General features: G+C 44.9%; 1 protein-coding gene across 5 annotated transcripts in view; it reads right to left on the bottom strand.

The window, feature by feature from the left end:
- The window catches only part of FANCD2 (FA complementation group D2), a 63,775-nt gene extending 48,455 nt beyond the window's left edge, over positions 1 to 15,320 (bottom strand). For 2 of the 5 annotated variants that reach the window (XM_032971769.2, XM_032971771.2), the window contains exons 1-13: positions 13,753 to 15,320; positions 12,283 to 12,339; positions 10,233 to 10,382; positions 9,437 to 9,504; positions 8,045 to 8,148; positions 5,818 to 5,875; positions 5,479 to 5,531; positions 4,756 to 4,834; positions 3,002 to 3,126; positions 2,424 to 2,511; positions 2,137 to 2,241; positions 1,464 to 1,561; positions 771 to 876 (exon numbers count right to left, since the gene is read on the bottom strand). In XM_032971769.2, the coding sequence (XP_032827660.2) occupies positions 771 to 876; positions 1,464 to 1,561; positions 2,137 to 2,241; positions 2,424 to 2,511; positions 3,002 to 3,126; positions 4,756 to 4,834; positions 5,479 to 5,531; positions 5,818 to 5,875; positions 8,045 to 8,148; positions 9,437 to 9,504; positions 10,233 to 10,382; positions 12,283 to 12,337 (1,089 nt within the window). In that variant the 5' untranslated portion in view covers positions 12,338 to 12,339; positions 13,753 to 15,320. Of the gene's footprint in view, positions 1 to 770; positions 877 to 1,463; positions 1,562 to 2,136; positions 2,242 to 2,423; positions 2,512 to 3,001; positions 3,127 to 4,755; positions 4,835 to 5,478; positions 5,532 to 5,817; positions 5,876 to 8,044; positions 8,149 to 9,436; positions 9,505 to 10,232; positions 10,383 to 12,282; positions 12,340 to 13,649 lie in introns of all 5 variants that reach the window. The other 3 variants (XM_032971768.2, XM_076074165.1, XM_032971770.2) reach the window with 3 other exon arrangements.
- Positions 15,321 to 15,373: the final 53 nt, after the last annotated feature.

The raw sequence follows: 15,373 nt of genomic DNA, 5'->3' as shown, positions 1-15,373 counted from the left end.
AATGCTAAATTATATGCTAATTCCTTTGTCAAGACGCTTTGTTTCCTCTCACACAGCTTAAAAGTCGTGATCTGAACGTGGCTCTTTCACTCCAGCGCTGTCCTACCAGACAGTCTCGTCCCTTCACTTGATGAAGGCCGCTTGTGTTGTGGCCGAAACGTCGTGAGAATATTATTGTGTTATTTTATTTTATCAATTTATTATTTTATTCTCATTCTACGTGACTTTACCGAAAGAACCAAAGAAGATGCATGTTGATTGTAAATGTGGAGCGTAAAACCAAAGGACCTGCAGAAAAATCCACGTGAACACGCGAGAGACGCGCAAACTCCAAATACACAGGCGTCAGGCACGGGATCAAACCCCCAACCTCCTGTATACCAGGCGAGGTAGTTAACATGTCGCCACCATGGTGTAATCATCAAAAGACTGGCCTTGCAATGTAGAGGTTGCCGGTTCGATTTAATCTCCCGGCGCAGCAGTTTAAACGATGGTGCACGTTTCTTAAGTCCCCACTGCCACCTCTGTCCACCCAGTAGGCTAAACTGGTTCACCGGTGTTAGTCGATCGGCAGATCGCGTGTGTTGGGGTAGAGTGTGGGCACTCCCAACTCTTCCAAGAGGTCTGGCCAGAGTTGAAGAGTAGGCCAAGTACCCTCTCGAAGAGGGGCTACTCTAGAGCTCTCTAAAGAGGCATGAGCAGTTCACTCTATTTTACCAATGCAGCTCAAAGAGATGCACAAAGCAACTCAAAGAGAAGGAGTCAGACACCTTAATCCAAGCCTCCGCTGTAGTCTTTTGGAAGCGCACGGCCGATGCGATGGCGTCGAGCACCAGTGCTTTGCAGTCTCGTTTGTCAGGAGCCACTTGCGAAGGCCTGCAAGGGGCACGCGTCGGCGCCGACACAGCATGCAGGCGCAGCAACCCCAATGCCACACACAAGGGAAAACACCGAGAGGCGAGGGGGAAAAATCACGCGTCATTTAGAATTCATCCGGATGTATTTAACCCTTTCCCGTTTAGCACGCGTACGCGTCATCAAAACGAAACCGGAAGAAAAACTGAAATGAAATACTTTATCGGTACCGAGGCTTCCACAACACCATGCGGGAAGGCGTGTGCCACAGTTTGGCACCAGCTATCGTAGAGTGCGGTCGTGTCGCTACAATTCTCTGCGGTGAGTAACAATGTCTTTAAATACAAGGGTGCTACGCCTCTCTAAATCAAATTTACGCCGAGCCGCATGCGCGTTCAGAGATTCAGCGGTGAACGGTACACCCAGCCTGCAACTTGTAGACGTCTCGGAACGAAAAAGGGTTAATTATTGATGACGATGATGTTACAGTTTACGCCGCGGAGCCGCGCGTGATCGTGAATTCTCCTCCGGCAAGCCCCGAGCGCGTTCCTCAGCGCCGGATGATTTAGCAGCGGGCACATTCGTTGGCCCGCGTCGAGCTCTCTTACGTGCCAGTTGCCGCCCTGCGCCCGCCTTGTGTGACGCTGAGGCTGGCAGGAGGGAGGCACAGCTGGAAGTCCAACTTGGTTCTCAGCTCGGCAATCACCTGAGAGCCACGGACACAGCCAGACACACGCAGCGCGCGCCGTGCTACGCTTCTCGACAACACTGTTGGAAGGCGCGGCAAGAAGACTGCACAGGAAATAAGGGGGTGCTCGTGAGTGGGGTTAAACATGGCCGTATTGCTCAAGTGGTCGAATACTCTGTCAAATACACTGAGCCGGCACAGCTGAGACCCTGGGTTCGAATCCACGTATTAGCTGCACGTGATTTAACTGGGCTCTCAATAAATATTATTAAATGTAGCAAGGTGATGGTCTTGGCCCAGTGACCAACGATTGCAACATTTGGTTGAGGCTCGTGATAAACTCTTTGCTTAATAGGGCATATAAGAAGGTACACCATTTGCTATCGATACGAGGCCTATTTTAGCGACTTCTGAACTAGTCGTGTGAAGTTATCTTCCGGGCACCTCGATAACTGATGAGGACGACGGTTATGACGAGAATGACATTGATGACGATCATTAATGATGATCCAATTAGCGCGGTTGGCTACGTACGGTGCTGAAGAAGTTCAACATCCATATACTAACATGACCACAAAGAACACAAATGGTACCTCGTAGGCATCCGTGGCAGTGATGGAGTGCAAGATGAACTTGACAACCACAGGAAGGTCATCGAGCTCCACCGACGCAAGGGCCAGCATCACCGAGCCACGCACCTGAAACGGGAATCGAACTCATCAACGAATATCGATTCTCAAGCTCGCGACGTGTGGCCTGGCATGCACCACTGCCGATGCCGTATACTCAAAAAGGTTGCTCAATTCGAAGGTGTGTATGAAGTAAACGCGGACCCAAAATAAAATGTATAGCTTGACACGAGGAAGAAGCGATTCCTTACCTCCGCCAGGAGGTCAGAGGACAGGTTGATGTTGGAGAGGACATCAAGAACAACCACCGTCAGTTGCGTGTTCTGCTGCATCAGGGCACTGCGGGAAGTGAAACAAGGAGAAGGTTTGAATCTATATTTGCACCGCCTACTCCGCTCTTTCATTCTTTCTTTCTTTCTTTCGTTCGCATGGCATTTAAGAGGCAACAGTTCGAGTTTATAACGATATGACGAGTATGGAAAGCCATTTGATTAGTGCCCCCTGCTGGCTCGGTTTGGATGTGTAAGTGGAAAATATTGTGTAAATATTTACGCGATCTAACCCAAAAACACCTGTATTATGGATATTGGTCGCGAAAGCCTACATGTTAAACGGAAAATATTGTTGTTACATTGTGGAAGATATTTGTTTAAAAAAAATAACATTCAATTATTCTTGATGTAAACCCAGGTCACACTTGTCACAGAAATAATGTTATTTTAATGCATTTCAATGGGCAACTTCATCTCCTGATTAAACTAAGATTTTAGGAAAACAAAGGGAATGCGTATTATATAATCAGGGCGAGCAGAGACAGGCACACGCTCACCTGAGCTCCTTAGCCACCCGAGTGTGTTGGTCGTCCTCAATGATCTCCGGCAGGCAGGTGATGATGTCACGCTGCACGTCGAGAGGGGCGACGGTGAGCAGCTCCAGAATGCGATCGGTGAGGCTCTGGGATCAGGCGCCATTCAAACACAAGTTCCACCACATTGCCAAGGGTTCACGCGACAGTGAAATGTTAACTTCCTTGCCTGGTATACAGGTTGTGGGTTCAAACGCAACCCGGACGCCTTCTATATTTGGAGTAGCATCTTTTCCCAAAGGTCGCGTGGATTTTTATCCAGGTCCTCTGGTTATTTGTCTGCTCCTATAAATTTCCACATGATAAGCCACATCATTGGTTATCATTTGTGGCCAGGTCGCTTCTGAAAAAGAGCTATATAGTTCAGTGGGCCTTAGTTTTTTTAGCTTAACTAAATGTGATCATATCTCAAGATGTCATAAAAATAGAGGCAACATGCCAAGGCATTTTCTTTTTTGTTTGTAACAGGGAATGATGGTTATAATTGTACAGGCCAGAGAGGGAAATAAGATTGCATTATGGTAAAGGGTAGCAGTGGCACCATGGGTATTGCACTATGCGAGGAACCCAGACCTGAGTTTAATTCATGGTCATGGCTAACAAAAGAAGAGTGGCAAGTGATAGCAGACCTGGTCGTGCTGTCCCACGACCTCCTTCACCAACCCACGCTGATCAATATGGGGGAAGTATGGCCCAAACAACTTCCACAAAGTGGTGTGCAGAGGCCTTCATCCATCAGTGGATTGACAGAGGGCTGAACAATTATAGAAGTGCTGTGAATGCAGTGGGGAATACTCGCAGCATGGGTCATGTGAAGCCATTGCATACAACTGTTTTAACACTTCTGACACCAAGATGGTGAAGACAGAGACGACACTGAAGACTTCAGCAGCACGACCGGGATCCCACTATAAACGACAGCCCCGAAGTCCCCTCTCGGGGCCCCTCTTACTGTCAGCGTAGCCTGGCTCCGCCCCCGGTCACGCCCACTTTCTAGAACCTACCCGCGGGTTCCTGGTGTGTCCCTTCCGTGACCTCTCCCCTAGATCCCTCTCTGGTGTGTCACCTGGCCTGATGCTGTCAGGGCTGCTGTAAGCTGCAGATCCCCTTCCCCGCCAGCGGCCAGCGCTATGCTGCTACATCGCTAATTCTATGTCACTACACAACATATACAAATAAAAAAACCCATCTAGTCTTACTCAAATTAGAGGGTGTATCATAAGCATAATATTCGAAATTAATCGATGAATCTATAAACCACTTACAAGTCATCGTATCCAGCTCAGTCAAAATACATTGCACATTAACTATGTAAGCCATGGCAAAACAGAATTGAAATGTATTAGCATTATCCTACCGTGTAGGTTTTCGCGGTTGTGCTGTACAGCTCTCCGATATGTTTTCGGGTCGTACCACACGTTGTTTGGCACAACTTGCGACATTCGCTCCACGTGATGGAATGAAAGTAAAGCTCCCGACAAGTGGTACAATCCGAAAACCCATTGGAAAGTCAGTGTGTACAGCTCATGTGATTTTTATGGCCGCACACAACAAAACGGTTTGAAAACCCGAGCCAACTCATTTGGCTGCTCCGAGAATGTGTGGTTCGTTTTATATGGGCCATCTGCTCAAATTGTTTCAAAAGAGAGCTAACAACCCGAAGGTTTTAGTGACCGTTCTCAATAGTATCTTGGCCCGGATGTTTCTGCTTCATTTACCGTTGAGTCATAAATGCGATCCAGCCACTTAAAATGACTGATGGTCAAACGAGGGATGTTCACGCCATCCTCCGAATTCCTTCGTGAATACAACAACAAAACAGAGTCAGCAATGGCAACGCGCAACACAGTATTGCCCAATAACTTGAGTATGTTTATGGCTTCGTTGCAAGGAAAAATGCATAATGCGATAACAGTATGTGGGTAATTAGCCTTTGAGCCGAAACAGGTGACTAGAGTACGTCGCATGTCCGACCTTCACATATCCACCTTGACCGGTTAACCATTCGTAACCAGTGCAGTATGCCTGCACGGTGTAGCAAAGCTGTCATCGACTATATATCGATGTTCACATATCCGACTATTTTACATAGCCACCTAAACCCGAGTCCCTAGTGAGTTGGATATGAAATGTTGTACTGTCATCATCATCATCACAATCCATGGGCAGACGGCCTATAGGTGTCCACTGCACATTTAATAATTTGTTTCCACTTTCCTCTGTCTTGTGCTAATGTGTTCAAGAAGTGCACATCTTTCTGGCACCAGTCTCATATGTCATCGCTGTACTCTACTGTAATATAAAGTCAAGGTTAGTTTCTTGATGAACTTGTCACGACATTCTAATTCCAGGCCGATCGGGGCCAAAAGCGGCCATAATGTCCAATAAGGGATATAGCATTAAAAAATTTGCATCAACAGTGAGCGAAGCGTGCAATGTACCCGTCTTCCATGAACTCGGGGAGCTTTTCCAAGAGCGCATTCATTAAAGGAGTCTAGAGCGAGTGAGAGAGAAAGAGCGAGCAAACACAACCATGCTTGCTATTCGTGTCATACATTAAACACAACAGCCAGAGGAAGTAATAATAACAATATTGCATGCCGGTGATAAAGGGAATAGATTTTATATTTTGATTTAAAGCTTTCGTGACTGCAGTAATTCATATTCTTAGCTCTTTCGGTAAAGTAACGTTGAAGGGAAACAATAAAATATATTTTATTATTTTATTGTTTATTGTTATATTATACATTTACAGTGCAGTATGAACGAGATGGGAGTACCTGCAGAATATTTACTCCAAGGAGAAGCTTGATCAAACTTTCACGTGAAGCCTTTGTACTGGAACATTAATAAAAGATAAACAATAAATATTTCACAGAGTTCCTTGATGCTTCCTTATTCATTATTGCAAAAGCACACACTGAAGAATAACCTACACTGGGCGCACAATTCCCGTATTTTCCCGCATATAGCCCGCATACGCATATAACCCGGAGACGCATACACCCCGCAAAAATAGCGTTTTGTGTAAAAAAATTCAGATAGCCCGCACCTCCATATACCCCACATGCATTCATATCTTTAATGTCGTTACCGCAGCTTAATTCCATCATATGAATACAAAGTTTACATTTGTAATACATTCCACATCAATTGTTAACATTAAAATCATAACGTGCACAAAGAAAACAAACTAACCTGGAAACGAGTGAATTTAAAACAGTAAATAAGTAACAAAGGTAAATATCCAATAAATAAGTAACACATAACTAGTACATAAGTACCATAAGTAAGCGTACTGTTAGGCTTACCAGCATTCAACCTCATCATATTACAGCAACTGGACCGGTAGTTACCCCTGAACAGTTTTAGCACTAGTAGATTGTGCACTTCGCAGACAATAGTGGCACTACGGTAACGCCATTGCCTCCTGGCAACAAAGCCATTGGAAGTTTGAAACAAAGCTCATGGTCGTGACTGTATAGTGCTCAGCCAATAGCAGCGGCCTAAGGGACTCAGCAATTATGCTTCCGCGTCTGGTAGATGTTTGTAAGGCCCTTCCCATTGTGCAATCCATAGCCTCAGCTGAAACTTTCACACCCCCCTACAGCCACTCAAAGTATTACGGTTAAACAAAGTGCGCCCACTTCAAACATTGTCGTTTCATTGTACAAACAATTCGAATAATTTAAAACGTGATAACATGTGCAATTTGAGTGTGAGTGGATTATTCAGCAGTGCTTTAGTCAAAAGAAAGTGTTGCATAGTGGATAGTCCTACCATGAAAACATTAAACGAGTTATGACATGTCACACGTGTAAAATATTTTTTGGATAGCCCACACCTCCATATACCCCGCAGGGTCTTGTTTTGTTTGAAAAAAGTGGTATACCCCGCGGGTTATATGCGGGAAAATACGGTATAAAAGACACCAGAGAGTATGTTGAACTTATTTCACGCCGTACGTAGCCAGCCGCGCTAATGTGATCATCATTAATGATCATCATCAATGTCGTCATAATTTACATCGTCCTCATCAGTTATCGAGGTGCCCAGAAAATGACTTCACACGACTACTTCTCGCTAAAATAAGCCTCGTATTGATACCAGGTGGTGCCCCTTTTTATATGCCCTGTTAAGAGAATTTCTCACATGAGACTCAACCATATGTTACATGATGGCTCATGCAACATGAGGGCTCATGCGATGTTACATGATGGCTCGTGCAATCATTGATGACTGGGCCAAGACCATCACCTCCCTACACACATACATATATCTATAGCGGTAATATACCTCAGTGAACCGACATCAAAAATATGCAATAAATAGGCCAACCACAGCGGGTTGGAAGGTTTTGGGGAAAAAAAATTACTTAATAATGAAAAGTTAAATATTAATGTGCATAAAGAAGCACTTCATTCAAAGTGAACAGGAGCCTGAATATGCAGTGATCTGTAACCTCGTATTAGCCGATGATGGAATCACATGGAATATTCCGAGAGCAGTAGCTCAAGGCTGCCGGTTCTGGGAATGGACTCTTCTCGTCGTTGCTGTCGTCTCGTCGCCACCGTCGCTAAACGTCTCCGCAAGATATTGCGCTACAAAGGATAGTAGTTGGCTATCTCAGTCAGCGCCGTCAGTGTTAGGCAGCAAGTGTAATGCACAGGCTAGGCTGAGCTACTGTGGAGAGTGTACGGACGAGACCGTGAAAGTTGTTAATAAAAGAAAGTGCCTCCTAGAATCGTTGACAATACACTTCTATGCCCCCCATGTTTATGCTCTTCCACGTTCACCAACCCGCACTGACGAGTGCAAAATATGGCGTGAGAAAAAAATCCCATGACTGGCACGGTGCGTGTGTGGGGAGGCCCTCATCCAGCAGTGGACTGACAAAAGGGCCTCCACATTGCACAAGCACCCTCATGTACTGGCATCTTGTGTTAGGACGGCCGGCAAGCGCCATTATTATTAGAACGAAATTTGGCAGCTTGCGCAGAAGCCTACCTGGCATCAGAATCCTGGCAGGACCGGCACGGTAGCAGGCAAGTCTTGAACGCCTCACGGCCCTCCACATACTCCTGCAGGCTGCTTATGAAGTCATCCACCACCTGTTCACAAAATTAGTGACGAAAATGTAATTAAAACAACGCGTGCTTTGTTTTAGCCAACGACAGTAACAAGTCGACGAATATCGTGAAGCGCGACGATGACTACGACTGATTAAAAATAAGAATAGGTTTTACCCTTTCTGGCAATAAAGGACGTCCATAAATACAGGTTTTTGTTTTGGGTTAGATCGCGTAAATATACGTGATGGCGTCAAGCTAACCCAGTGTGATGGAACACGTTGTGGGTTTACGCTCCAAAACACCGGTGTGCTGTACTAGTAATGAATTGGCATATTCTTCTTTACGTGACAAACCTTACTAATTGGCTGTCGGGTGGTGGCGGATTTAACGACACATTAATATATTTACGTGATCTAACCCCCCCCCCAAAAAAAACCTGTAATATGGATGATATTGGTCGCAAAAGCCTACGTGTTAAATAAAGCACTTGTTTGGATCTTCAAACACCAAATAGAAACATATTGCAAGGCCATTAAGTCTGCATTAACTACACATACTTGCGGCATACTTTTATTGCCATAAAAGGGTAAAACCCATTCTTATTTTTTTTATCATTTTTGATACTGGCAAAAAGGTCCCATAGATATGACTATCACTGCTGCCCCCCGTTCCCCGAAGACCCCAGCGTGATTAACGATGACGAGATGGTAGTAACGAGTATGAGCGAAGCCAACGCACTAACATCGTTCGGTGATGTTACTAGAGACTGCAGCGCACCGATAGAGATCCAAAGTTAAGGTCGGACTATTTGGGTATATTAAACTGATTTACTCATTGACCGACACTCATAATACGTCCTGTAAGGAAAGTTGCCCGAAACATCGGCCTTTCTATATACGTTTTTTTATGCAGCCCCCCACCACCCCGCCCCCCTTTTCCTAATGACGACCGCTTGTGTTGTCATCGAAACGCCGTAGTTTTTTGTTATTTTCTTTGAACCTATCTAAGTGACTTCACCGAAAGATCCAAAGAATATAGAAATAGTATTACTTTTGAATGTGTTGGGGTTTTTTTTTATATTGGGGGTGGGGGAATTTGTGCATCTGTTTAACATTGAATAACTAAAAGTGAACTAAAGGTTTGACTGTTTTTAGTCATCTAGACTAACACTTAGCGAAAATCTACATGTTGTCTTCGATAAAACTAAGACTAAAGTTTTAAAATATCTGATTAAATTAACACCGGTGTCAACAAATTACCAACGTGTCAGCTGGCTGGTGCACCTCATTATGATAATAAACAGCATGCAATGGGAAAAATGTGTTACCTTGGGATAGCTGGCATGCTTCCGCAGACCCTGAGTCACATTCTTTTGGAAAATAGCATCATCAACCGCTGTGGAAGAATACACACACAATGGCAGAAACATTAGCGCAGTTAAAAAATGAAAATGTAATATGTATGACGTAATAAAATAGCTCGACATTTCATTTAGCAAGCTCATGCATCATGAGCTTGCCAAATGCTGCTACGATTTGTTTGGCGTTTTGTCCACAGTGGCACGCGCCTCTAAACTTCTGCTGTACGTAGTCCTTGCCATAGGCCGTCGTCTATTGAGTGTAACGGCGACTGAGCGGTGGGCAGTGCAACGACCACGGCAGAAACACCACGGTCTAGTGGATCCTGTAATGGACATGACTGGAAGATTGTGAATGTATTATATGAACAGAATTTGACATATTTTTGGCACTCATTTCACTGAAATCAAATTAAACTAATTTTACAAGCATTTGATCTTGCTTTTCTCAATTCGTCCGAGAGGTTTACTACGTCCCTTAAATATCACAAAGGCCTTCCTGCTAATCTAACAATGTAAGTCAATAGACATTCTCACTGACACAGTGAAGTGATCCTGCTTTATAGAGTTCAGGATAAAGTGTAATCCTTGATACCAGTCTGTACGCTCAATAGTCAATGAATTAACCAACTGATTAGAGGTATAATTATGCATTTTTTTCATCAATTCACATCATTTAGCTCTGATGCATGCAGAGAATCGCGTGTTTCTTTTGTTGAACCAGGTGAGAACTCAGGAGATCAGGATGAGTATTTGAATGACTCACACAGTTGATTGTGAGCATCATCTAGCTTCAGTGTGATCCCAGCTTTGCTGATGATCTCCACAAACAGCGAGTTTCTGTTCGCATCACCCGCACCTCCACCTGCTGAGGACTTCGCTGCCCCATTCGTGAACGGCTTGTCCTTTTTCATTTCTGCAAGAGTGAGGGACACGTCTTCAATGCCGACTCCACATGGTGATTATAATAACGTCATGCACACAAGGAGTCTTCATCCGATGAACCGTGGGCCAAACGTGGCCCTCAGTGGCACAGTGGCTCCATTATCAGCTCAGGGGCTGCGGCAATCGGTCAGGTGGAGCCCCAATATTTGATTCGTCTCACATGGTCATATCTAGGTTAATTCTATATCGTGGCCCCTCATGCCTTAGCACATCATTACACTCATGGTCTAGAACATTAAACGCCGTAGGGGAACTTCATCTTCGCAAAATTCAGCCACTAGGAAATTAAAGCATTTTCATAAAAACAAATCATTTGAACCTGTTTTAAATAAGTTATTGCACTTTTACACTTTTGTTAAAACACATCTCATGGTGGTTTTCAAGGAGGGGCACCAGCTCGTAGCTTTGGCCACCAGGGGGGGCAAGGCACCCCTTGCCCATACACTCGTTACGCTACCGGGTGGCCCGCGAATGCCTTTGCAGTGGCCCGTCTAGGAATAGCTCACCAAGACATAACGAGGTACACAAAATAAATACTGGTTAGTAAGACGAACAAGATGAACGAGAGATGAGAGAGAGAGATGTAGACAAGATAATAAAATGATGAAAACTAAACACAGAGAAGTGAAAGACCTAAAACCAACATGTCATGATGATATCACGGTGGCTCGCTAGCACAAATAAAAAAAAATCCGCTAAAAATTGTTAAAGAACCGATAAACGCTTAATTTTGATCACTCGCAAATGTATTTTTATTTTATTATGTATACCTGTCAACCCCTTATCAGTGCCTAACTTATTACAGACCATTTCAGACCTTATTGGTAACCCTGTGCCCTTATACATCTCAACGTTCATCCTACAAAGTCCCATCACCACAAGGGAGAAACACAAACAAAAATAGACATTTTTGGTTGTTGCCCGTATTGAAACGGCTGTACGCCGTATGGACCTGAAAACTCAATTTCCCTGTACAATCATAAGGGGTAAACCGTATGGGTTGACGGGTTACGCGTATGCCAACCGCACAACAACACTGGCCGCACTGAGTTTGAGAGCTGTCGTTGCTGTTCGCCAGTGGCGCTATCCTGTGGCCTGAAATTAAAAATATAGCTATAGATTACCGACGTATGAACTTATTATGTATTTTGATTATAGTGTGCTGCTACTGCTCTTGTTAATCCGGCTGTTATGGATTGACTTATGCAGCTAGCGAAGGATGCTAGGTTTAGTTATTTGTTTTGTGTGTGTCGCTATTGTAAACTTTTAATCACATTTGTTGGGAAAACTGTTACGTTGTTTATATAGCATTGTTTTAGTAAGTTTTAGAGGGGCTTGGTTTGGCCCGAATTTTTTTATTTAGTATAGATTTATACTTAAAATTTCGATCTGTATTGTATGATTGTTATTGGGATCAAACACCGAAATGGAATTTTTTTGCACTTTTTGTACGCAGCATGGACGGGTTGTGCTTTTTCTGTAGGATTTTATTGTTTACGTATGTGACGTTTAGATTTGTGTACAATGAATTTCAGGTGTATCTTGTAATTGTATTGTTTGTTGCGGTTGAACCCAAATCAAGAACCGAATGGCTCACAGGGTAAATCCTAATAAATGAAACTGAAAACTGAATGTCGCACTAAATTTCGATTTAAAGCTTTCGTGACTGCAAGGATTCATCTTCTTTGGTTCTTTCGGTAAAGTCACGGCCTTGTGTTGTGGCCGAAACGTCGTGAGAATATTATTGTGTTATTTTATTTGATCAATTTATTATTTTATTCTCATTCTACGTGACTTTACCGAGAGAACCAAAGAAGATGAATGTCGCACCTCACGTGCGCGCACCGATGACAAATTCACACTCGTCTTACTTTTAGATGTACTGGCTGCGTCGTTAGAGTCGGACGGCGGCCGCTGTCTGCCCATCTCTGTCAACAAAGAGCGTCACAAAGTAAAACGCGCGTCCGTGTGTGTGTTGGGGCAAGGAGCTTACAGCGAGCAAAGCTGATCTTACTGAACTCTGATCTAGATTTGAAGTTTTCGTGACTGCAGGGATCCCACATACTCTTTGGTTCTTTCGGTAAAGTAACGTAGGTATAAAACAAAATAAATTAAAAATAAATAAAATAACTTTTTATTTTGTTTCATACCTACGTGACTTTACCGAAAGAACCAAAATAAATAAAATAAATAACTATTTATTTTGTTTTATACCTACGTGACTTTACCGAAAGAACCAAAATAAATACAAAAATAAATAGCTATTGATTGTTTTATACCTACGTGACTTTACCGAAAGAACCAAAATAAATTAAAAATAAATAACTATTGATTTTGTTTTATACCTACGTGACTTTACCGAAAGAACCAAAATAAATAAAATAACTATTGATTTTGTTTCATACCTACGTGACTTTACCGAAAGAAGCAAAGACTACTGAACTCTGTAGGGTGAAAGGGAGAGGGTGCAGAGCAGCCCTCCAAGTTGTTGCTCATGCAACTGCTGGCGGAAGGGCTTTCACTAGAGGACTATTTAATCCTCTTCTATTTGCTGGAGAAGGTTGTTGTTGTTGTTCTTTGGTCAGTGAGGTTGAGGGACATCAACGTGGGAGCACAGAAGTACAGTACAATACTCTTCAATAACGGATTTTGCTGCGCTGTACCCGCCCAGCCTATATCAGAATCAGCTTAGAGAGAGTATTGGCACGCGATAAGCCACTTTGTTTAACTCTCGTTTGTGGCCAGGCCGTTTCAGCAAAAGAGCTATGTAGCTAAAGTGTGCTTTACCTGGTAAAATAAAAGTACATATCGTTTAGTTTTAGTATCGTAGCGCGCTAACCACAGCGCCACCGCTCCCCACTAATAGACGAGGACACGCATGAATACAGTAAACTGTGCTGGCTGTTCAAAGAACGAAGCTTGTTGCAGGACACGTCGCTAGGAGGGAGATGTTTGAGGTGGTGAAGACATAACGACGGAGCCGCAGCCAAAGGAGAGGGGGGGGAGAATGCGTCCGAGAGACGTAAAAATCCGTGGAGACGGGAGCGATGAAATCATCCTGTGTGCAGGAAATTTCGTTTTGCATCGAACAACCGCGAGAGCCTGTGACAGCTTGGAGGGAAGAAGACGGGGGTTGGACAGGAGGGGGACAGCCTTCATCCAGCAGTGGATACCTCACGGCTACAATCATTAAAAAAATGTGTCATAACATATTCCGCACAGGTACGCACTCGCGTACCTTAAAAACTCGCTCGCGCCGTCGTGAGGGCATACGCCAAGCGAGACGCAAACGACTATCTCTGCGACGTTTGCGGAGACGTTTGTATGAAGCGGCTGGGTACCGTTGCGAGACGGTACACGACCGCTGCGGTGAGGAGGAGGCGAGGAGGCGAGAAGAAGACGAGGAGCCGAGCCGCTCAGCGTTTCCCGCCACCCGCGTTCAACCACACATCCACGTCCGGTGCGGGATCAGCTGACTACGGCAAGCGTGCGCGGCCAACTCCCCCCCACACCACCGCCGCCACTCCTCCCACACTTCCAATCGTAAACGCGTTTTTTTTAATTTACGTTTTAACAAAAAAATAGACGTTTCGGGTAATGGCCCTTCTTTGCAGCACATAACCCAAACCCTGTGACGAATGTGTTGAGTTTCGTTGCTGTTTCGTGCACCAGTCAGCGCAATATCGCCCACTTACACACCTCTTCCATATGCAGTATTATTGCGTGTGGAAGAGGCGTGCCAGTGGTGTTTACATGTGGAGCGACATGGAATTGGTCACTACGGAGCATAGCGCCGGTTGCTGGCAGATAAGGGGATCTGCAGTTTCAGCAGCCCTGTCTGTCAGCAGGTCACGTGATAAGCCAGAGAGAGGGATGTAGGGGAAAGGTTACAGAGGGGGCACGTGACGGAAGCCCGGGAACCCGCTAGGAGGTTCTAGAAGGGGGGCGTGGCCGGGGCGGAGCGAGGCCACGCTGGGAGGATAAAAGGGGACCCCAAGCGGAGGCTCGGGGCTGTTGCCTGGAGTGGGATCCCATCGTGCTGCCAGAGTCTTCGTCAGTCAGGCAGTCTTGCCAGCTGTCCTGACTGGGAGCTGTAGTTACCTCTTGTGAACTGTGGAGGCTATTAATAAATAGAGTGCCTCCTACTCCTGGCGTCTCCAAGTCAGTCGCTACATATGTACTGTGCCGTTATCTTTTTTGTGGGCGGTAACGTGGCCTAGCGGTAGCGCATTCGCCGCTTGTTGCAAAGGTTCGCGGGTCGAATCCACCGGCCGCCCCGATTAATACTGCGGTGTGCGATATCCAAAGCAACACAACCTGCTGTCTGCTTCACTCACAGTGGACGCTGAAGATCCCATGACGTCATTTTCAGGAGTAGGCCATACTGTGCCTGTGTCATGGTCAAAATTTACCCCAATGAATTGAGTTAAACTGCAAATGTAATTGATTGCAAATGTCTTCGTTCAGTCAAACTGCTGCAGATAACATACGGGCACCCGACCCAAAGCAGGGCTCTAGTTTCAGGCATTCCTCCAAATTCTAGAAATGACACTACACACAAGTGACACTGGTTTCACACAGAACTACACATGTTATGATATCCCTCTGATGAACTCCATATGCAACTCAATCTCCATTTGAGTGTAGTATAGTGACACACCATCGGCCTCCAAGAGGCGAAGCCCTTTATTAGCAATTCTTCCTGCACTGTATCCATACCGCAGCCTGACCATGGAGGTGCGACCAGTGAGTGTAGGGTCATGTGCAGCCCTTTTGTCAATGTTGAATGTGGGCCTCCTTACATACACCGTGTGGGTCGTAGGGATTATTTCACTAAACTTGTATGTCCACGACACTGGCCGGTGGGCTGAAGGAAATGGAATTGGCCAAACATTCTAACGCAGACCCTTTTTAATCTGCTGCTCGATATTGGCATTCACGTGAATCAAATGTAAACAGAAG

Source organism: Petromyzon marinus, chromosome 46, assembly GCF_048934315.1.
Source record: "Petromyzon marinus isolate PM22_M1 ecotype Great Lakes invasive population chromosome 46, UKy_Petmar_22M1.pri1.0, whole genome shotgun sequence".
Classification (NCBI taxonomy): Eukaryota; Metazoa; Chordata; class Hyperoartia; order Petromyzontiformes; family Petromyzontidae; genus Petromyzon; species Petromyzon marinus.
Note: the sequence above shows the minus strand (reverse complement) of the source record. Positions and strands in the feature narration are given on the sequence as shown.